General features: G+C 50.6%; 2 protein-coding genes across 4 annotated transcripts in view; both read left to right on the top strand.

Moving 5' to 3' along the window:
- Nucleotides 1–21,583, top strand: part of LOC127226109 (keratin, type II cuticular Hb5) — a 103,619-nt gene that overhangs the window by 63,991 nt on the left and 18,045 nt on the right. Inside the window, exons 3-9 of one of the 3 annotated variants that reach the window (XM_051189960.1) lie at nt 760–820; nt 1,544–1,639; nt 1,958–2,122; nt 3,552–3,677; nt 4,205–4,425; nt 4,606–4,637; nt 5,098–5,398. The exons of the other annotated variants lie outside the window; for them this stretch is intronic. Of the exons in view, the coding sequence (XP_051045917.1) occupies nt 760–820; nt 1,544–1,639; nt 1,958–2,122; nt 3,552–3,677; nt 4,205–4,425; nt 4,606–4,637; nt 5,098–5,333 (937 nt within the window). The 3' untranslated portion in view covers nt 5,334–5,398. Of the gene's footprint in view, nt 1–759; nt 821–1,543; nt 1,640–1,957; nt 2,123–3,551; nt 3,678–4,204; nt 4,426–4,605; nt 4,638–5,097; nt 5,399–21,583 lie in introns of those variants that run through there. 3 annotated transcript variants of the gene reach the window in all.
- Nucleotides 13,678–20,653, top strand: Krt84 (keratin 84). Its single transcript, XM_051189950.1, has 9 exons — nt 13,678–14,307; nt 15,416–15,624; nt 16,178–16,238; nt 16,847–16,942; nt 17,749–17,913; nt 18,011–18,136; nt 18,553–18,773; nt 19,165–19,196; nt 20,173–20,653. The coding sequence occupies exons 1-9, from the start codon at nt 13,753–13,755 to the stop codon at nt 20,502–20,504; spliced, it is 1,797 nt and encodes a 598-aa protein (XP_051045907.1). The 5' UTR covers nt 13,678–13,752; the 3' UTR covers nt 20,505–20,653.

The raw sequence follows: 21,583 nt of genomic DNA, 5'->3' as shown, positions 1-21,583 counted from the left end.
CCTGTTCTCCTAGGAATACCCTGTAAATAATGAGACCAACACTATTTGGTTATGTCTAATGGGAGACAGAGTAGAGATTCGAACTTGGGCAGTAGCTCCAGAGCTCCTGTTAAAGCTAGACAGAGCTCTGCTGGACCAAAGAGAGATGGCATCAGGAGCACAGGGACGTTTCCAGGGATTGGTACTGCTCTTCAAGCAGTCATTCTAACCATATGAACCCCAATCCCCATTTCCTCTGCCTTGGGTACAGTGCGTGGGATGAGAAGCCCCCAGGGAGAAGGAGGGGTGCACCTAGGCTGTTTCTGTGCTCTGGTAAGTAGGTAATTGCTACCTCTACCACTGGGCTTCACGTGGGGGCCAGACTTACCCTATAGGCAAGGAAGAGGCACAGGGTCAGCTTGGAATCTCCCAGAACAATAGCCACTTCAGAACAGCTTGGGAAAGAAGACATGCCAGCAACATGACCTTTCTCCAACTTCCAGAGGAAATGGTTAGATGAGAGGACCTCATCCACAGCAAGAGAATGGGGCAGCCTTGAGAATCCCAGGGAATGCATTATAATAGAAGCAGGGGAAAGGGTAGGCTGACAAATAACTATGAGATATGCTGGTGACAAGTGTGTCCCCAGAGGGGACAGGAGCTATAAGGGTCTAGCATGGCTGGAGCATGGGCCCACAGGCATATCCAGAGCCCCCACCCCATAAGGAGCTCCTTCCAAACTCTATACCTTAACCAAAGTAATGTCCTGCCATCTTATAGGTATGAAGAAGAACTGTCCCTGCGGCCCTGTGCTGAGAATGAGTTTGTCACCTTGAAGAAGGTGAGGTAGTTCACAATGAACCAAAGGTCCTGGATACCAGCCCTAGACTGGCACCCATCCATGTCCCAATTCCTCTACCACAAATGAGCTCCTGTCCTGTTGACCCTGGGAAACAAGAAAGCCTGACATCCATTCAGCTCAACTCTGCATAGAGACAAGGATTGGCCTGGTCTCCACACACCCTCCCCAGCTCACATAGTCAGAGCTGGGGATGGCAGGGAATTCACCTGTCCAAGCAATTGTCTGCCGACTTGACTAATTCTGAGTCAAAAACGAGACAAACACTGATCCAAACCCAGCAGAGAGACAACTGCCTGGTTCCTCAGCTGGGAACTCAACCATTCCAGATGCCTCTGCACAGGAGCCCTGGGGAGCTTCTAGCCCTGCTCCTGCCACATCCTTCCCAAATCAGATCCTCTCCTGATCTGTGTTGGTCCTGTTGACCCTGGGAAGGAAGAAAGCCTGACACCCCATTCAGCCCTACACTGCATAGAAACAGGGATTGACCTGGCCTACACACATCCTCCCGGGAGGGGGTGGTTAGCCCACGCCTTTCTTCCTTCCTACCTGGGCCCCATCTCCCTTTGCCTCCATCTGGGCTTGGAGAAGAGCTCTGGGACCGTGGATGCCCGTGCCATCAGCTTGCCTAGGGATTGCATATCTGGTGATGGGCATGGCTGTGCACACACTGTCCCAGGTCATGGCTTTGTCACTGTATTACAGGATGTGGACACAGCCTTCCTAGTGAAGGCTGACCTGGAAACCAACTTGGAGGCTCTCGAACATGAGATTGAGTTCCTGAAAGCCCTGTTTGAAGAGGTATTCTTGGTCTCTCAGTCTTCTGGGTGACCTGCCAGGCCAGTTACAGAGGGACAGGGTGGGCAGGAATACCAAGGCAAGTATTAAAAGTACATCTCATGCATTCAGGGACCGAAACTCCCAAAAGTCATTATCATCTAGATTGGTGGTTGTCGCCTCTCCCCTAGAGAAATGCTGGGTCACCACAGGGACAAGGGACAAGGATAAGAAGCAAACTGGGGACTGTGGGCCAGGAAGAGCAGGAACAAGTCTCAGGAGGCTGGAGGAGGCTCCTCTCATGGCTGGACCCTCAGAGCTCACTGTGCCTGGCCTCCCTAGGAGATCAGCCTGCTGCAGTCTCAGATTTCTGAGACCTCAGTCATTGTGAAGATGGACAACAGCAGGGAGCTGAACGTGGATGGCATCATAGCTGAGATCAAGGCCCAGTATGACGACATTGCCAGCCGCAGCAAAGCAGAAGCAGAGGCCTGGTACCAGAGCCGGGTGAGGCTGGGGTGCAGAGGGGCAGGGCTGGGGCTGGGGAGAGACATCAGAGCAGAGGAGGGGACAAAAGTAGGGAGCGGGGAGAAGCAGAAGCGAGGGCCCCAGTGCTCTGTGCCCCAAGAATAGCAAAAGACTTAACAAGCCTGGGCCACTCCACAGCACCAGGCAATCCCATAAACCCAAGCTCTGTTTCTGCCAGGTCAGGTCTCTGCAGAGCAGAGGTATGCCACAGACAGGCCAGCCCTGTCACCAGGGTCCCCAGCTCTGTTTATCCATAGACTCACAAGAGTGACCCTCTAAGCAGCGTGCAATCAGTGTAATTGGTGTTGATGGCAAAGAGGGTTCTTCTAAGCTTCACAGTGTAGGCGGAGGCCGCTGGCCTGGGTGTTACTGGTGGTGGAGCAGAAATGGTGATTAAAGGTGCCCCAGACTTAGTAATTAGGGGCTTGCTGGGAGAGCAAGGAGAGCTCTCGGGTAGCTGGAGTTAACAATCCTGTCATCTCCCCCTCAATGCCCTGTCTGTAATGCAGTGTGCCTTTCACATACTGTCTCCCACGTTCACCAACTGCTCACTGAGTGTTTCTCACATGCTGAGCACAGAGCACGGAGCTGCACTGCAGTAGGGACTGGGATAGACATCAGGCCTGCCTTCCCGCCATTTTCCTCCTTAGAGGCAGAGCCAATGGCAGACAATAGACAGGACAGAGGGCCAGAGTGTGTGTAGCCAAGAGTGGATAGGCTGTGGAGTGTGGCTTTAAATACAGTGCTGGTGACACCACGCTGTCCCTGTCTAAAGAAGTCTAAGGTCCTGTTGGGAAAGACAAGGGTCCAGCCACACCCAGTTCCATGGAAACACTCAGCAGTTTCTAAGGACAAGCAGCAGATTTCCACAGCTGATGAGGGGAGCAGGGGATGGCATCTAGAAAAGAAGGAGCACCTGTTCTCAAAGGACATGTGATAGCCATAAGCAGAGAGCAGGGGAAGGATGATTAACTTTAAAAAAAAAAATTGTTTTTCACTTTGAATCTGATATCTGGGTTTTTTGTTTGTTGTTAGGCAAAGCAAAATACTACATTTTTTTTTTTTTGACTGTTCAACCCCAGGCTGAACATACAATTCTAATGTCCAGAGGGGCACGGAAAATGGAGAAAGCCCTTAGGAGAGCTCAGGCTCTGGGGCAGAGAAAAAGAGACCAGATTCAAGAGAAGATCTGGGAGCTTAGGGGACAGAGACTCAGGGCGGTATGACATAGGAATAAGGAGTGGCCACACAAGGGCCCTGACGTTGGTAAGATCTGGAAAGGTAGCGGAAAGCAGGGTGAGTGTGAGCATGGACTGACTAAGCTAGGAAGCCCTGGAGAGAAAGCCAGTGAGGAAGGGGAAGGAGATGCCATGATGAGGGTCTGGGGTCTCACCCTCTGTCCCCGCAGTATGAGGAGCTGAGGTTGACGGCTGGGAACCACTGTGACAACCTTCGCAACCGCAAGAACGAGATCCTGGAAATGAACAAGCTGATCCAGCGACTGCAGCAGGACATCGAAACAGTCAAAGGCCAGGTAAACCTACCCCTGCGAGGTGGGAGAACCCTCCAGAGGTCTTGCTGGGCCATGAAGGGCAGGACAAACCTTGTTGGTGAGTAGGGTTGAAGACAAACTCAGGCCACCTTGTTTCACAAGAAGCCAGCCCTCCTCTCTAAGCTACCTACCAACAGCATGGGCAGTCCCACAAATTCAGGTGACCTGAGGAGAGAGAAAAAGTAGCATGGCAGTAGACTCCAAACCTAGGCTCTAACCCTGGAATCCAACCTTAAACATAACTAAGTTGTTCATAAAATTAAACCTACTCAATTCTCCTAGGCTAGTGAAAAACAGCCAGGCACTAGAATCTATTAGCCACAACCCTGCCCTTACCCACCCCTGGCTGCAGTTACTGAACATATCCAAGTAGAAAATCCCAACTCTCCCCAGAGGGAGAGTCCTTTTCCCAGGTCGAGCCAGGTGTACAATCTTAGGGACTGCAGGAGCAGCTGTGTGTTCCACTGCTGGTCTAGGCCCAGTGACACCTTCCTGTGCCCTCTCCCCAGCGCTGCAAACTCGAGGGGGCCATCGCCCAGGCAGAGCAGCAGGGTGAGGCAGCTCTCAGTGATGCCAAGTGCAAGCTGGCAGGGCTGGAGGAGGCCCTACAGAAGGCCAAGCAGGACATGGCCTGCCTGCTCAAGGAGTACCAGGAGGTGATGAACTCCAAGCTGGGGCTGGACATCGAGATCGCCACCTACAGGCGCCTGCTGGAGGGCGAGGAGCACAGGTGAGCCCAGTGGAGGATGGGCAACAGGGTGGCTGTTATCCTGCCTCCCCTGAGCAGCTGCTGCTGTTGCCATCCTGCAGTCTAAGAAGCAAAGCTCAGTCTGCCATCGCACTTCCTCAACACAGTGAGGGACTCTCTTCAAGGCTCTTGTGCCTGACTTCTTTTCTGTTCTTTGTCTAGGTTGTGTGAAGGCATCGGGCCTGTGAATATCTGTAAGTAGCTGAGTCATACATCTGGGTCTTTGTATTTGATTAATCGAGGTAGAAGCCCACCACATCCCACCCAGCCCTCTGGAGCCTCTCGTGCCCCAACGAGAAGAGCTTGCCTGCCGTGTATCCTGGGCAAGTGGAGAAAAAATCCAGCAGGGTTGTCCAGGAGCCCCACCCAGGTCACCACCTACACAAAGAGGATGCTTTGCTGGAGGGTTAGCAGCAGGGTCAGGAGAGGGGTGCAAGGGGCCAATAGTCTGAAAGGAGCCTGGCTTCAAAGGCTCCAGGAAAGGGGGTGAATGTATGGGAAGCCTCTAAGCACTGAATGTGACTGGATAAGGGAGACAGGGACGACAGCTCCTGAAATGCTGTCCTTGGAGGCAGGTAGCAGTGCTGGGAGGTTCAGAGTTCCAACTGGCATGGTTCAGAGTGGGGCCCTGAGCATGTCTTCCTCTCCCCACAGCGGTCAGCAGCTCCAAAGGTGCCGTTCTCTACGAGCCCTGTGTGGTGGGCACACCCATGCTGAGGACCGAATACTGCACGGGGACCACGGGTGTCCTCAGGAACAGTGGGGGCTGCAGTGTGGTGGGCACTGGTGAACTCTACATCCCCTGTGAGCCCCAAGGGCTCGTGGGCTGTGGAAGCGGGAGGAGCTCCAGCATGAAGATGGGGGCAGGTAGCAACTCATGTAGTCGTTAGTGTTAACACTACTTCTGAATCTGGAAACCCTGGATATCACATCTCCACAGGACTCAAGATTAGACTATCCACAAAGTTCTCCTTTCCCACACCAACGTCACATTACCCTAGGATACCCCTGGTGTGAGCTACCCTCACACCCACTCTAATCTTCAAAGCCACACTTCACTCATCTGGATGCAGACCCCAAGCTGGACCCAAAGTGGGTGGGGCACAGAGAGAGAAGCTGCATGGCCCTGTCACCTGGAGTAGCAATGGTCAGTCAACTCTAGTACAGTCAAGAGAAGGGCAATCAATAGGCTAACCACTTCTCTCTCAGGCAAGACTGCCAGTTGGGTACAGTACAGTTATACTTTGTAGAAGGTTCCATGCCACTTTCCTCATACAGCCAGCCCTATCCTGTCCACCCCCTACCCAAACCTTCCTATCTCTCTTCCCTCTGGCTCTCAAACGCCTAAGAAAATTGAACCTACAGCACCCACCTGAAGCATGCACTATTATAAAAAAAAAATCAAAAAAGGAGATTCCCTAAATCCCATTCTGAATTCCAAAACCAAGGTCCAGAATTAGAGCCCCTGGGTCACTGGGTGTTGCTGGTGTCTTCTCAATACTGAGGCTCAAGAACGATCTTTGGGTAGTATGCTGGACTCAAACTGAAAAAAATCTGTACAGCTCTCATTGGTAGCTGATGAAGAGGCATATTCAAAACAAAGATGATAGCCCGGGTTGCAGCTGCTGCTCAGACAGACAGACAGACAGACAGACAGACAGACAGACATATAGTGAAGAGCCCCAGCCCTGTCCACCTCTGTATATAGCCACTGCTGCCTGCTCCCTCCCTCTAGCTTTGATTTACCCATACAGTGGTGTGTGATTCCCCAGTTTAGGGGTCTAAGAGAGAGAGGAGATGTGAGGCTGACCTACAAAACCTGACCACCTGGAGTTCATTCACTGAGGAACCTCTGAGCTGTTTTCAATAAACTGACTCTGTTCACACTAGGGACCAAAATGTCTCACCCTGCTCGGTGTATGGTTAGGATAAGTAAGTCAAAAGGGCCTCATGAGCAGCCTTCAAGGACTGCAGTTTAGGGATAGAAATGAAGGAGTTACACTCATGGGAAAATCTTATATACATGATATGCAAGTGGCCCTTGGAATATATATATGACACCAAATAATTCATAACTAAAACCTGTACATTACACATTTGCAAGAGCCTCTCCATGTTATGAGCAACATGTGCATTGCACATAGGCCTCCACATTCTATGGACCCCACACACACAATCTAGAGGAGACCCCACCCCATTATGTCAAGACTCTGCATCTCCCAAGCTTGGTTCTTTTCCCTCTGAACCATTCCCATGACCTTGGCAGCTCCCACCTGGGAAAAGAATTGAAAATGAGTGACAGCTGAACTCATGGAGGATCGGAACACTTCTCCAAACTCTCCTCATTTAGAGAGGCCCAGGACCTGGAGACCAGTCTGGACACTAGCAGTTCCATACTCTATGAGGCCCTAGTACCCTTTCCTGCTGGCCATGTTGAGCCCAGGGTTCACCCCCAAGAGCGTTCTGTCCCTTGTGACACCCCCTGCTGGAGTCAGAGTGAGCCTCCTCCTTCCCACAGCCATGCCTCGAGCTAAAGGACCATGTTACTGAGATGATGAAGAGAACCTGTCAGTCCCCAAGAACTGTGGACCAAACTATAGAGCCCTAAATAATGTTCAAGACAAGCATGGCTGTGCTGAGAGCCAGGTGGAGAGGCTTACTAGGACAGCAGGACCAGAATGTGGTGGGAAGCCAAGAGTTGCAGACTCTGGGCAGCATGTCTAAAAGAACCCACCCATTCACTTTTCATTCAGGTAATAGATTTTTATTTTGTTTTTGTTTTAGGAGACTGTGTCTCTCTTTGTGGTCCCAGTTGTCCTGGAACTTGCTATGTAAGCCAGGCTGTCCTCAAACTCAGAGAGATTCTTCTGCCTCTGCCTCCTGAGTGCTGGCATTAAAGGTGTGCACCACCACACCCAGCTAACAACAGATGTTAAGTACCCGCCTGAGTTGGGGTACCAGTGTTGACAGTGCAGAGATGAAGGAGACAACCCTACCTATTAGTACCAATACTAAGGACCACTCAAGAGATGCTAAATGCCTGACCACAGCAGAACCCGGGTGTTGGTGTCTGAAAAGGTTACACATAGAGTTACCTAGCCAGTCCAGTCCTAGGTATGTACTCAAGAGAAGTGAATGTCTGTGCCACCGCTCCCCCCTCACAAACAAACACATACACAAATTGCTACAATGTTCATAAAAACCAACAGTTGGAAACAACTCAAACATCCATCCACAGATAAGCAAAAATGTATCAACAGTATGACACAGCCAGCCAGTATAATATTACTTTATTCTTGAAAAGGAATGGGGTGCTAATGCATGCTACAACATGGGCATATTGTGTCACATGCAAAGGAAAAGAAGCTGGTCACAAAGGGCTGACAATCATGTGGCTTGACTCCTGTAAGCTCACTGAAATAGGGAAATCCATGGAGACAAAAGGTGAAGGATAGCTGCTCCGGACCCGCCAGAGAGGAAACTAGGGGAAACAGCTAACAGGTTCTTTCTGATGTGATGAACATGTAATGACAGCTGCAAATCTGTGAATAGCATGTGTGTGGTGCTGTGCGTTGACCTCTGGTGCTCTTAACAGCAGCTTCATGGGAGCACAAACCTGCAGCACTGGTTATAGCTGGGGCGGCTAAGCTGGGATGGTTGGGGACATGAGAGACAGAACTGAGGGTCTCACTTCAGTCAACAGGATCCAAAGTTCTCTGGGAAGAGGAGCAGGTGTCAGGCAAGCCCAACCCTCAAAGGCCTGCAGGATTGGGAGGGGAAAGAAGCCCCTAGTGGGAGGCTCAGCAGCTGGGATTTGGGGCTAGCCCTTCACATACTGAGAGAGCCTCCATGCCTGCTCCAGGCCTTGTGTCTGCCAAGCTCCCTGCTGACTAGCCAGGGCTCTGAAAACAGAAATTCTCTGGCCTGGAGTCAGCCCCTTTGAGTCTTTGGTTCCCAGTCAACGGGGCTCCTACTAGTGTTTGCTGGGAGATGGAGGTCCCCAACAAGTATGACCTACACCAGCTGTGGACACCTTGGCTCAGGCCTGGTGGCATCTTAGAGGCTCAGCACACCTTCTCCAGAATCCAGCGATTCTGCACATGTTGTCTTACAGTAACACGCTCTCCCTTCCACTGCATGAGAGGTGACTCAAGGCAGGTACCAAGTGCCTCCTGGTGGCGACCTAGTAGCTCTTCCACTCTACTGGGAAACACCTCCTGTCTGTGCAGCCCCACTGGGTGGCGGGAAACAAGAGGAATTGCCAGTCCTGCTGAGTGGCAGGAATCGCTAATCCTAGTTCCTCATTGAAGGCCCCAGTAAAGATTGGTGGGGGACAATCTGCAGAGCCCTGAGGAGGGTGGGAGGGCACGGAAGTGAGCTCTACATTCCTGTCTGCCTTCCTGGGTGTCTCACAAGCCAGTTTCCCTCTCTCTACCCTGGCTGTCAAGTGTTTCCTGCTCTATGATCCTGTTCCCAGAATCCTGTGCTCCTGTGCCAGTGGCTCTTCCTCATGCCATCACCTCTGTGGCCCTGGGCTCGCTCACAGCTGCCTCTCTTCAGCTAGGTTTACCTGGGATTCAGAAGGAAGACTAGGAGTTTTGATTGGGACAATGGCTTCAAATATGGCACAGTGACTCTGGAGGCTATGTCAAGAGGTTTACAAAGTCAAGGTCTGCATGGAGTACAAATAGTTCTAGGCCAGCCTAGGTGACTTAGCATGGAATGGGGAGTGGGAATATAGCTCGGTGGTAGAGCACTTACCTAACATGCACAAGGCCCTTTGTTCAACACCCCCCCCAGTACAGAGTGGGGGTAGGGAGAGGAAGAGAAGGGAAGGGAAGGGAAGGGAAGGGAAGGGCAGGGCAGGGCAGGGCAGGGCAGGGCAGGGAAGGGAAGGGAAGGGAAGGGAAGGGAAGGGAAGGGAAGGGAAGGGAAGGGAAGGGAAGGGGAGGGGAGGACACGGAACAGAGGAACGGAGGCTGGGTCGCCAGCATCACTGTCTGTTGTCAGCACACATTGAGAACAGTACAGCTGTGTGGAAGGCCATCTGAGCTCCACACCTGCCAGGGCCAATGTTTTCACTCTGGGCAGGTTATGCTGAGTAGGCAAGGGATTTGAATACAACCTGAAAAACATATCCCTCTGGGTAAGGGGTGTCACTCAATAAAAGGGGGACACTTTACCTCCTCTGGGGAGACCTTCAGGCCCTCAGTCTGAGAGGGCACAGACAGGAAGGTGCTGGACAATAGGCTTCCACCTCCAATCCACCCAGTCACTTTCGGGGGAGGGGGAACCTTCAGAGCTTGCATTCCGGGCAGGAGCAGGTCTCAACATGAGAATCTCCTGGCCAGAGCCTGGCGGGGAGCACAAACTCATGCCCAGGCGAAAAGGAAGCACTTTGAAGAAGGTGGAGCTCAGCAAAGCCTCCTCGGCATCTGGGCTTTCCTCCTGCCCTTCCCATACACACCCACAGACCCAGTCAGGTCTACCCAGGGTTCCTGGACCTTGCTTGGCTAGCTAGGAGGGGGTTCCCCTCTCCTCCCATGCCACAGATAGTATCATGATGACCCAGCAATCCAGACTCAGTCACACCACTAAGGAGAGGCAGGTCTCTGGGATTACACCTAGGCTTCCTGACAAAAGAAACTGTCACAGCAGCAAAAACTCCAACCCAGAGTTGTCAGGGTGACTCCTCCTCCTCTTGCCTCCACCCACCACTCCGAGAACACTGCTCAGGTGCATCATCTGGCGAAATAATGTCTCAGAGCTATAAAGTGCTGATGGTGACAGGGTTATGCTTGACTGGCCTCAGTCACTCCCTCCCACCTTTCCTGCTCTGGGTACAAGGAAAGTCCAGCTGAAAACAGCCCAAGAATGCCTAATGAGGCAATGAGGATCTTGCCATTGGCCTATGGTGTACAGTACAGAACCAGGGAGAGGGGCTGCTCAGAAGTGGAGGAAGATTGGGCCAGAGGGTTGACATCAAGAACAAGTGTGAGGAAATTGAACTCAGACAGGCTAACCAGGCCCCTGAAGGTCCCTGGCAAACCATGTACCAGGCTGTTTGACTACTAACACTGTTTAGGATGGCTACGGTGTGATAGCATTGAAACTGATTGATAGTGTTGTTGTTTTTAAGTTCTCTGCACACAAACACATCTATTACCATACCTACCTGCCCAGAACACACTGTGCAAGGCCACACTGCTCAGAGAGGTGAAAGTGGGATTAACCTGGTCCACCCAGCTCCATCATCTGACTCGAGCCTTCCTTCCTCTCTGGTGTCCTTCCTGCTGCCCTCTGACTTCTCCTCTGTCCACCTCCAGTGGGGTTCTCCTGTCCCTCCCTATTCTCCTGTGACTCTTTTCCTGGCCTTAGAATCATGCAGATCCCTTTTCTCCAAGCAGAAAAACTCAAACTCCAAGAATCAATGCAGGAGAAAGATCTGGCTCCATCCTGAGAGCTCTCATATTTCTGTGACCCCGCTGTCTCCAGGGCCACATCTGTCCATGCTGATGCCCTGAGGCTCCTCTTCCTAAAATACCTGCATAACAACCAAATGCCCAGGCACCCCTCTCTCCTCTCTCTGCTTTGTCTTTCTGCTTTTAACCCTTGAAATGCTTCACTCATTCAACAAGACCCAACAGCATGCCTACCCATACCCTCCCAGCATCCAGTGCAGGAAACATGTGATAGTGTTGCTTCCAAGAGCTAGTTCTCCATCCAGGGCAGATAGACGACAGCAGACAAGTCCATGCAAGAGAGTGACTCAGGTGGTAGGGGTGCTCAGGAGAGGAGGAGGTAGGAGATAAGGGAAGGGAATCCCTAAAGCGGGTGAGAAAGTTATATATGAATAAAAACCTGGAAAAGTTGAAAGAGCTGTTAGAGGTGAAACAGCCCCAGCAATGAAAATGGCAAGTGAAAGCCCAGATGTGGTAGTGCACACTTTCATTCCCAGTGTCAGGAGGCAGAGGCAGGCAGATGTCTGAGTTTGAGGCCAGCCTGGTCTACAGAGTAAGTTTCATGATGACCAGGGCAAACAAACAAACAAAGACAGCAAGCAATAATTGTCTGCAGCAGAAGAGTCCCTCCTGGGTGGTAGACAGGCAGAAATGGCTGGGGCAGAGTGAGCCATGGAGTAGTAGAGGTAAGTGCAGTCAGCAAAGGCACTGCAGAGTCACTGTAGAGAAGCATTGGCTCTGAAGGTCCTCAGCAAAGATATGGCACAGTTTAACAGGTCTCTGAAGGGCCCCTTGACCATGGTGTTGAGAATGGTCTGAAGGAACAGGGACAAGGGCCAGAGACACCCCAGGAGCATGAGCCAGTAGACCCAGTGAGGAGCAAGCAATGGGTCCCAGCTGGCACAACAGCGTGGAATATTATAAGAAGCGTGTGGGGTTCAGATATGGTGATGGTGAGTGTGTTGTGGTGGATGATTCCAAGTCCCACCACGTGAGCTATCCCACAGAGAGTGAGACTGGCAAATAAGAAATAAGAAGTAGAAAGGATAAGGGGAAGATGCATTTCTTTATGTGCCTATTTGATATCTAAGTGGGGATGTTGGTTAAAACCTATGTTTGGGGGTCTGGAGAGATGGAGCAGTGGTTAAGAGTATGCATTGTTCTTCCAGAGGACCCAGGCTCTACGCTTAGCACCTACACTGAGTTCAAAACCCACTAGCACCCCAGCTCCAAGGGGTCCAATGTCCTCTTCTGGCTTTCAAGGATATCTGGACTCTCATGTTCATACCTTCCACACAGAGATACACACATGGTACATATTAAAAATAAAATAAAAAGGTGCGACTATGCATTGGTGCTCACTGGCAGACAGGGTCTTTAAAGCCCTGAGTTTGTGTGAAGTCACCAAGGTATGATCATAGGCAAAGACGATAAAGTCAGAGGGCTGGCCCAGGGATGCTGGGTATGTAGAGCTCAGAGACATGACTGGCTAAAAAGATGCAAAAGGAATTGGGATAATACAGTATCCGGAATGAAATGAAGGCCATATTTGGAAGGGAAAGTGTGTGTACTGTGTCAAACACTGCTGATAGGTCAGGAGGAGTGAGGGCTGAGGAGACCATGGAGGTCAGCCACAGAGGTCGCTGGTGATCTTTACTGGAAATGATCTGCTTTGTATTTTCCTTCTCCTTCTTTAGACAGAGAGATGACAGAAAAAATAATGCTTGCCTTAGTAGGTTTCTCATGGAAAAAGCACTGGTATAACTCTGTGTGTGTGTGTGTGTGTGTGTGTGTGTGTTATATACTATACATATATGAAATATATGTCATTCATATACCAATATGTATATCTATAAGAAATATGTCCCAAGCATTCAAACAAACACATGTTTCCCCAAGCATAAAACAAGGCCATGCACTAGAATGTAGAAGGGGAACAGCAGCTTGGAGCCTGAAATCTGTCATATTGCCAACTGCGACCATCTCCACTGACTTAGGACTTTTCGTTTTGTACCCAGGTCTTTACTGCTTTGTTACTGCAACTCAACCAAAGAATTATGGGATGGGGCTATAACTCAGCTCCAGGGTATGCCTCAAGCTTGAAGGTGGGGGCTACAAGTCACGTGGCTAACTCTACACATACTATCTGGGACAGAGAAGAGACTGGAGAATGAATGTCCTTTGAGAGTCTCGAATCAGAAATGTGTCCACATCAGCCCTTGTGAACAGCCAGACCATGAATGGTGGACAGGGCCTTCTGAGTATTGAATCTATCTGTAGAGATGCATCGAGCTGTTTTCTCTCTGCAGGATTTCTTCCTTGGAGCTGTGCATACTGCCTCCTATGCACATCCCCTCTTGCCTTGAGAGAATTAGCTTTGGATATCCACATTCCTCCAGAGCCTCTGGCTGGAACTGTTAGCATTCTAACTCTCTAGTGGTTAGCCACACTTAGAGTGGGGGAGGGGAGCATGGCTTTAGATTTATTAGCAAAGCAAATTAATGTCCCCATAATGGCAATTGTGGTAGACTTATAGAGAAAATAAGACTATAATGTTTATGTGTTTATATGTTTTTAATGTTTATAGATTGCCTGCTCCAGCCCGCATCCTGATGAGAATAGGTGTTGCCTGAATTAGTTCACTGTGAAGGACGTTATAGACAAGAGTTTCTGTTAACTACCCAAGCTCATAAATGCCTTTAAATGGCTTTTTTTTGTTTTTATGAGGCCAATCCTCATGTCCACACACACATAAAAGGGATGAGAGGGATCCACTGGCCTCACAGAGACTCCCAGATCTAGCTCACCCACTTCATATTGCTTCTCAGCTGTCACCTACAAAGCCACCATGTCTTGCCGCTCCTACCGAGTCAGCTCTGGTCATCGGGTGGGCAGTTTCAGTTCTGTCTCAGCAATGCCCCCTCAGAATCTGAACTGCTTCCGGGCCAGCTCTGTCTCCTGTAGGAGCCGGTCTGGCTTCCGTGGCTTTGGTAGTCAGAGTGTCAACTTTGGATCATCCTCACCTCGGATAGCAGTTGGATGCTCTCGTCCTATCCGCTATGGAGTTGGCTTTGGAGCTAGCAATGGGATGGCCTTTGGCTCTGGTGATGGGTGTGGAATTGGTCTGGGATTTAGGGCCAGCAGTGGTGTTGGACTAGGGTTTGGAGCTGGCAATGGTCTTGGCTATGGTTTCGGCAGCCCTAGCTTTGGAGGTCCTGGCTTTGGCTACAGAATTGGAGGAATTGGAGGTCCATCAGCTCCCTCTATCACAGCTGTGACTGTTAACCAGAGTCTGCTGACTCCTCTCAACCTGGAGATTGACCCCAATGCCCAGAGGGTGAAGAAAGATGAGAAGGAACAGATCAAGACCCTCAACAACAAGTTTGCCTCCTTCATTGACAAGGTACCTGGTTGGCTGACCCCTGGGATAGCCACTGAGAGTTAAAGGGTGCTAGGATGCTCTTCCCCTTCAAAAAGAGTTGACCTGGGTCTGAGCCATTGATTTTGACTCCACATACTTAAGGCATCTGACAAAGGCTTTGAGGGATGGATAGCTTATAGATTGTTCTGCACAGAGAATAGACAAACCAGAGGAAGTGCTGTGAGGTGAGACTAAAATGCTGGTCACAGTTTCTGGAGAAAAGGAAGATGACTCAGCCAAATCTATGGGCATATGGGCAAACCAAGCCCTGCTTCTTGGTTTCTTAGAAATGTCTCCTACATAGGTAGAGGCTTTAGCCTCAACTGGCTCATGCTCAAAATATTTCATTCTTTAAGATCACGGTGTTCCAAAGGAAATTATCAATGGTCTCGTCCATTCAGTATCAGGAGAGTGGAGGATGGAGTGGAGTGATTTTCATGTAAAAGACAAAGAATTCATATATCCAACATAGGCTACCAAGATCTGGTTAAGATTGAGGGAAATACAGAAAGCCACCAATAGCTGATGTAGAGAAATAGTGTGAATTTTCCTAAAGTCTTGGTTGGAAATGTCTGCACAGAGATGAGGCTTGGTCTCTGGAGAGGGAAAAGAACCTCTGTAAACTCATTTTTGCCTTGGAGCCAAGGATCTTGGCTGATAGAATATTGTAGATGCTGTTCATGGTCCCAGGTAGTCAATCCTAGTACCATAGTGACCCCCAATGTACTGTCATTGCCCTGTGTACTCTGCTGGAAATAGCTAGAAATGGCTGATATCTACTCTCAGATACAGGCAGGCCCAGGAGAAGCCCCATCCTTCGAACTTCTTCATGACTGGGTGACACCTTGCTTAGGTGTGGAAGGGAGAAATGATGCTGAATGTCTTTGTTAGTGGCAAAGCCTCTCTGGGCATGAGGAGAGAGTCACAGACCTGCCCTCCCGCCTCCTGATGAGTTAGGGGCACAATGAAAGCCAGCAGAAAAAAGAACACTGATAATACATGATAGAGTCTTCACCAGCCATCTGAAAATCTGGCCTACGTGGGTGCACTGTCAAGCCCTTTATGTGTTGTCTTTGTTGCATGGATGTAGGTAAGGTTCCTAGAGCAACAGAATAAACTCCTGGAGACCAAGTGGAGCTTCCTCCAGGACCAGAAATGTGCCCGAAGCAACCTGGACCCTCTCTTTGATAACTATATCACCAGTCTGAGGAGGCAGCTGGATGTACTAGTCAGTGACCAGGCTCGGCTACAAGCTGAGAGAAACCATATGCAGGACATCCTTGAGGGCTTCAAGAAGAAGTGAGTATACCTGGGCGGCCCACACCTGGGCCCCATATTTCCAGAGGCAGCAAGCCAATGCAGATGAGATAGGATTTTTATTGGCTATGAAACCCAGCTCCAGGATGCATAGAGGAGACTGATGTGAGGCGTGATATAAGGAGGCCCGCTGTGAGGAAAAAGAAATTTGGGGATAGTGAGGGGTTTGTCCTTAGCACTACCCACAGGGATGAATAAATTGGCGCTGGAAGAGAAGTCTTGTATTGAAAGGCATTCCCACACTCAGCATTGTGTCAGGCCCTACTCCCTCTGTGCTCAGTTGCAATGCCCCTGAGTTGTTTCTCACAGAGAAGTGTAGGAACATTCCAAATTTTCAGACCCTGAATCCAAGCTGAGAAGGATTTGGAGGGCCACTCTGTTAGAGAAAGTTTTAAAGAGGGCACTGAGATATGCTAATCTATGAGCAGCTACGGAGGACCATGTGCCTCATTAAACCAGGATCCTGTTGAGGGATTAGTGAGGGTTTGGGAGTATCGTGAGTGAGGGCTTATCCTCTTCATCTCCATGCTCCCAGGTATGAAGAGGAGGTGGGATGCCGAGCCAATGCTGAAAATGAATTTGTAGCTCTGAAGAAGGTAAGATGTGGCAAGGAGCCAAGGGAGGATCTCTGTGAAGGCACCATGTTGTCCAGAACCCCAGCCTCAGCCCCAGAAACTTCCCAGGCAACCCTGTGGTGGCTGAAACTGCTCACTCAAACAGCAGAGCTCAAAAGAGCATATCTGGTTCCCTTCAAAGTCCTGATTGGACCACAGACTATTCGAGTTTGGGTTCTGTGGGTTTGAAAAAGATGGACTCTTAAGTTTCTTGAAGTACCAAGTCTTTCTTTACTTTTACCTGTTTAAAAGTATTTGGTGTGCACATGAAGGGCACACGTATACCATGGTGCATGTGTGAAGAACTTGAGAGAATTAGGTTTCTCCTTCCACCATATGGGACCCAAGGATTGAACTCAGGTCTTCAGTCTCCATGGCAATCTCTCACCTCCTGAGTCATCTCTATGGCCCCCTTCTTTGCTTTTAAATAAGCATGGGATGAGGTCCAGCCCATGTGGGTTTCCACATTGCAATAAGGGAAGGACAATCACAGTAGGAACTGATAGCTAGCTCCTCCTGCCTATCTCCAAACCTCTAGGTAGAAAGGGTGAACAACATAGGCACTGAGCGCATCCCTCCTTTTTACGCAGGATGTAGACACAGCTTTCCTGAATAAATCAGATCTGGAAGCCAATGTGGACGCCCTGGCCCAGGAGGTTGAATTCCTGAAGGCTCTGTACCTGGAGGTGAGGTCTTCTCTAGGCCTTCAAGAATGAGACTGCACATGCTGGGGGCTGAGTCAGACCCTTGGGTTTCCAAGTGCTGGCTTTGTAAATCTAGCTCCATCCCACTCAGACCTGTGTGCTCTCTGTCAGCATGCCGGGGGATGAGGAAGGCCAGGGACTTCACAGAGCATCTCCACAGCCATGTTAGGCCTGACAGTGACTACCATCATCTGAGATCCAAACCTTCACTGGTCAAGCTAAAGGCTGGGTTTTGGAATGCCTGGCAAAATGATTTGCCAGAAGAAAAGAAGTACATGGGATTTAACTCGCCAAACCAATGCCATCTGCTTCCAAGCAGCCTGTGTAGGCTGAAGAGGAGTCAGTCAGGGCTGCAGAGGAGAGTCTCACCAGGATGGAGACCCTGATTCTCTGAAGCTTCCAGATCTAGGAATCTCTAGGCTCTACTATGTTTTAAAGTATTGTTACCTCTCAATGGGTCATGACCAGCCAAGACACTTTGTGGGTAGACCAGCATAAATTTGCATAGCTGTCACCAGTCACCTGAAGTACCCCTGGTTTAGACAGTCACCTAAGCCAGAGCAAAGTGGAGGTATGCACTAAGCATACAGCAAGGGTTCTAAAGCCAGACTCAGATGCTTCTCGAGCATGCCTTTTTTTCCGTGCTCTGAGCTGGATGGGGAAGGGGTCTTGAAATGTCATAAAGCAAGAAGCAATGTTCCTTGAGTCTGATTCACAGGGACCCTGTGACAGAATCCCAGCTGCTAGTGACCACTGAGCCCCTCTGCCTTGTTGCTTCTCCAATGCAGGAAATCCAGTTGCTGCAGTCACACATCTCAGAGACCTCTGTCATTGTGAAGATGGACAACAGCAGGGACCTGAACCTGGATGGGATCATAGCTGAAGTCAAGGCCCAGTATGAGGAGGTGGCAAGGCGCAGCCGTGCTGATGTTGAGGCCTGGTACCAGACCAAGGTACCAGACCAAGGCAACAGGAAACCTGGGTGATGACTTTGGTCTAAGGTCTTCAACCCAGACTACCTATGGTCAAAACATTGCATTCTGCCCCCAGTATGAGGAGATGCGAATGACAGCTGGCCAACACTGTGACAATCTACGAAACACTCGGGATGAGATCAATGAGCTGACCCGGCTGATCCAGAGGCTGAAAACAGAGATCGAGCATTCCAAGGCCCAGGTGAGAAAGGAGAGAAAACCCCAGAGGGAGGAGAGGCGGGGTACCTGGCTTTGGGAAGCCCCAAGTCTGGTGAGGTAACAGACCCACCAAGACCTCGATACAAACCAGAGGGCTGTCCAGAAAAACTTCCAGAAGGAGAGAAATATGGGACAGAAGGAAGGCCTGGAGTAGAATACTCTGGAATCCTTAGGTCTGTCTCAAGGCAGTAGAAACCCAGTGGAGATGGAGAGTAGGGAAAAGCAATACTCCACCCCTTGCTGACCACAATCACCATCCCTGGGAAAGCACTCACCAAGAGCTCCAATCTAGGCCTAGCACTAGGTTTCACCCCTATCAGTAAGGGCAGTGCTGCCAACCCCAATGGGGGGAAACCTGAGTCCATAGCAAAGTCCACATGCAGACTCTTTTCCCTGCAGTGTGCCAAGCTGGAGGCCGCCGTGGCTGAGGCAGAGCAGCAGGGTGAAGCGGCCCTCAAAGATGCCAAGTGCAAGCTGGCAGACCTGGAGGGCGCCCTACAGCAGGCCAAACAGGACATGGCCCGGCAGCTGCGGGAGTACCAGGAGCTCATGAACGCCAAGCTGGGCCTGGACATCGAGATCGCCACCTACAGGCAGCTGCTGGAGGGCGAGGAAATCCGGTGAGAGCAGGAAGGAGTAAGGTCAAACATCCAGACAGATTATCAAAATGAGGGAGCCAGGTGAAGAAACTTGGAATAAGCAGTCTCTACATTTTCCAAAATATTTTCCAAAAATATTAGTTGGTTGCCCTCAACATAGGATTAGGAGGAGCTGTGCAGTAGTCAACTCTGTTTACAAGTGAGCTGCATTTTGCATGGCTGATTAATTGGTTAAAATAATAATAGGCCATCAAATTGTTTACTTTAAAAAATGTAGAGGCAATCTCAAGAAACATGGTGTGCTTCAAAATGCACTTAACAATTGGGGATGCTGGTCTGCTCAGACAAGAGGCCCTCTGACAGCAAGCAGGCCCATAGCACATGTGGATTCTTTGTTTCTTTCTCTCTCCAGGATCTGTGAAGGTGTTGGGCCGGTGAACATATGTAAGTATCTAGCCTTTTCTTGGACCATTTCTTAAGGAAGCTCCTGAAATTAACTGGTCTGGCCAAGACAGACTGGGGAGCAGGTCATGGGGTCCCTGGACTGGGAGTGTGTCCTCAGCAGAGGCTCTGGAACAAAGGGTAGGCAGTGGTTTATGGCTCCTGCAAAGTGGGAGAAGGTTCCTGGAAAGAGACTTTTGACTTTCAGTGGCCATATAGGCCACCATCACAGAGACTTAGAAGGAATGGAAAGGCAAAGAGGTGACTCATATCTGGATTGCAGAGAAGGGACAACACTAAGAAGCTTCCTGCTGCTTCTAGAGTATGGGCTGTTCCCAAGCAAGTGTGTTCCTGTGCTGGCACTGTGCCCCTGCTCTGTAGAACTCTGGTCTTCTTGAGAAGTGGACTACTAGCCAGTACCAAGCTAATCCTGGAAGGACACTGTGGGGTTGGGGGTGGGCAGAGCACACCAGCTATACTTCCAGAGCAGAGCCCTGATCTGCTGGAAGGCAAAGAGACAGCAAAACTCTACTGCAGAAAGGCAAGGCCGCTTTAAGTAAGGCTTAGCTGGATCTGGCCCTGAGGGATTGGCTATGTCCAGTGAAGCCCAGTGGGGCTACAGAACAGAGTCATCAGTGGGACAGAGATGGCCGGCCAGGAAATGGTGCTGGCAGGATCTCTTATCTGAGAGACACATGGGAACAAGCAAGAGGTACAATATAATCACAGAGAAACCACCCTGTGGTTCTGTGATGGTCACTGCTCCCTGGGAGACACATCTCACTTGGCCTCTCAAATCCGCCTGACATGGGACACAGATAAATGGTATTTTGTAGACATTAATGGTGGTCGATGTATGGGCGTGGGCAGAGTCCTCCCACTTCCACCTGGATGGCTGCTTTTCACATGGTCTCTGAGCCACTCAGGCAAGTGGCTAGTGAGTCCTGGAATCAACATCCCTTTCCTTTCTTCTCCACAGCTGTGAGCAGTTCTCGGGGAGGTGTGCTGTGTGGCCCAGACTCCCTGGTCTCTGGATCCAGCCTTTCCCGCAACAGTGGGGTCACCTTCTCCAGCAGCAGTGGCATCCGTACCTCTGGAGTTCTGACTTCCTCAGGCCTAAGGGCGGGCGGGGACCTGCTGAGCTCTGGGACCAGGGGAGGCTCCGTGCTGGTGGGGGATGCTTGTGTCCCTAGCATCCCCTGCCCACTTCCCACTGAGGGTGGCTTCAGCAGCTGCAGTGGTGGCCGTGGCAACCGCAGCTCCAGTGTCCGCTTCTCATCTACCACTACCTCTCACAGGACCAGGTACTAAGCACCTGGCCCCAGATGGCCACTGCTGACAAGGACCAGCCAAGCATCCCCTGCTTCTGTTCCCTGAGGTGCGTAGACTCTGGTCCTGAGGGACCTCTAGTCACTCTTCCTGCTGGTACACAGCCCTAGCCTATGTCCTCTTGAAGGACTTTTCATTGTGTAGACACAGCATCCACAGCCCCAGTGGCACTGGCTTCTCCCTAACTCCCAGCTGTTTCCCCTGGGCATCCCCCTCAGCTTTCAGCCACAGTGTGTTTTCAGCGTTCACTACAGACCAAGCTGCACCTGGGGAGAAAGGGACCATTCAGAGTAACATGAGCACAGACCCCTGGGGCCTTCTGGCACTCTCCCCTTCCCTAGCAAAAGAGGTTTCTTCCTCCCCTCCCTGGCCCCAAAGGACATAGTCCTTGGTGAGCCCAGGGATTCCTAAGTCCCCGTGATGGCTTTCCTGCCAGTGGCTCATCCTCGCTGTTTCTCTCATGGTTGTTGGTTTATCTGCAATGTGTGAGTCTGCCGAGTAGGTGAACGCACATGGAGAGGTGGCTCTCCAGCTCCGTGTGCCTTGTCCTGTGGTGATATGAGGCCAAACCCTGTGTCCTGTTGCTGCAGCAGGGCTGTGTTGGCAAACCCCAGGAGGGGTAGTGTGTGGGGGGGTGCCTGTTTGTATTACTCTCTGTGTTCCTGGGTTTTCAATAAACTTGCCAAGCTAACTTCACAAGGACTCTGCCTGCCCATCCGGATCACACCAAGGATGTGGCCTTCTGGGCCCCACTAGTTCACTTTAAGGAGAATGTGACCAGAGCAGGGAGGGTCTCACAGCTCTGTAAGGCAGAGGTGACAAGGAGTGGAAGTTCTGTCAACCCCACCCATTCTTCTCTGGGTCAGTATGCACTCTTCCTGACCACACTGAATTCTTCCCTTCTTCAGCCACTCCCAACCCACCGCCAAGCCCTCTGAGATCACCGCAGTGACATGCTTGTCCCTCTGTCCTCACTTCTGCCTCCATCCAACTTACTCAGCACAATGCTTCTAAAGAAGTCTGATCATAGCTGCCCTGTTTAAAGCTTTCAATGGCATCCA

Source organism: Phodopus roborovskii, unplaced genomic scaffold (assembly GCF_943737965.1).
Source record: "Phodopus roborovskii unplaced genomic scaffold, PHOROB, whole genome shotgun sequence".
Taxonomy (NCBI): Eukaryota; Metazoa; Chordata; class Mammalia; order Rodentia; family Cricetidae; genus Phodopus; species Phodopus roborovskii.
Note: the sequence above shows the minus strand (reverse complement) of the source record. Positions and strands in the feature narration are given on the sequence as shown.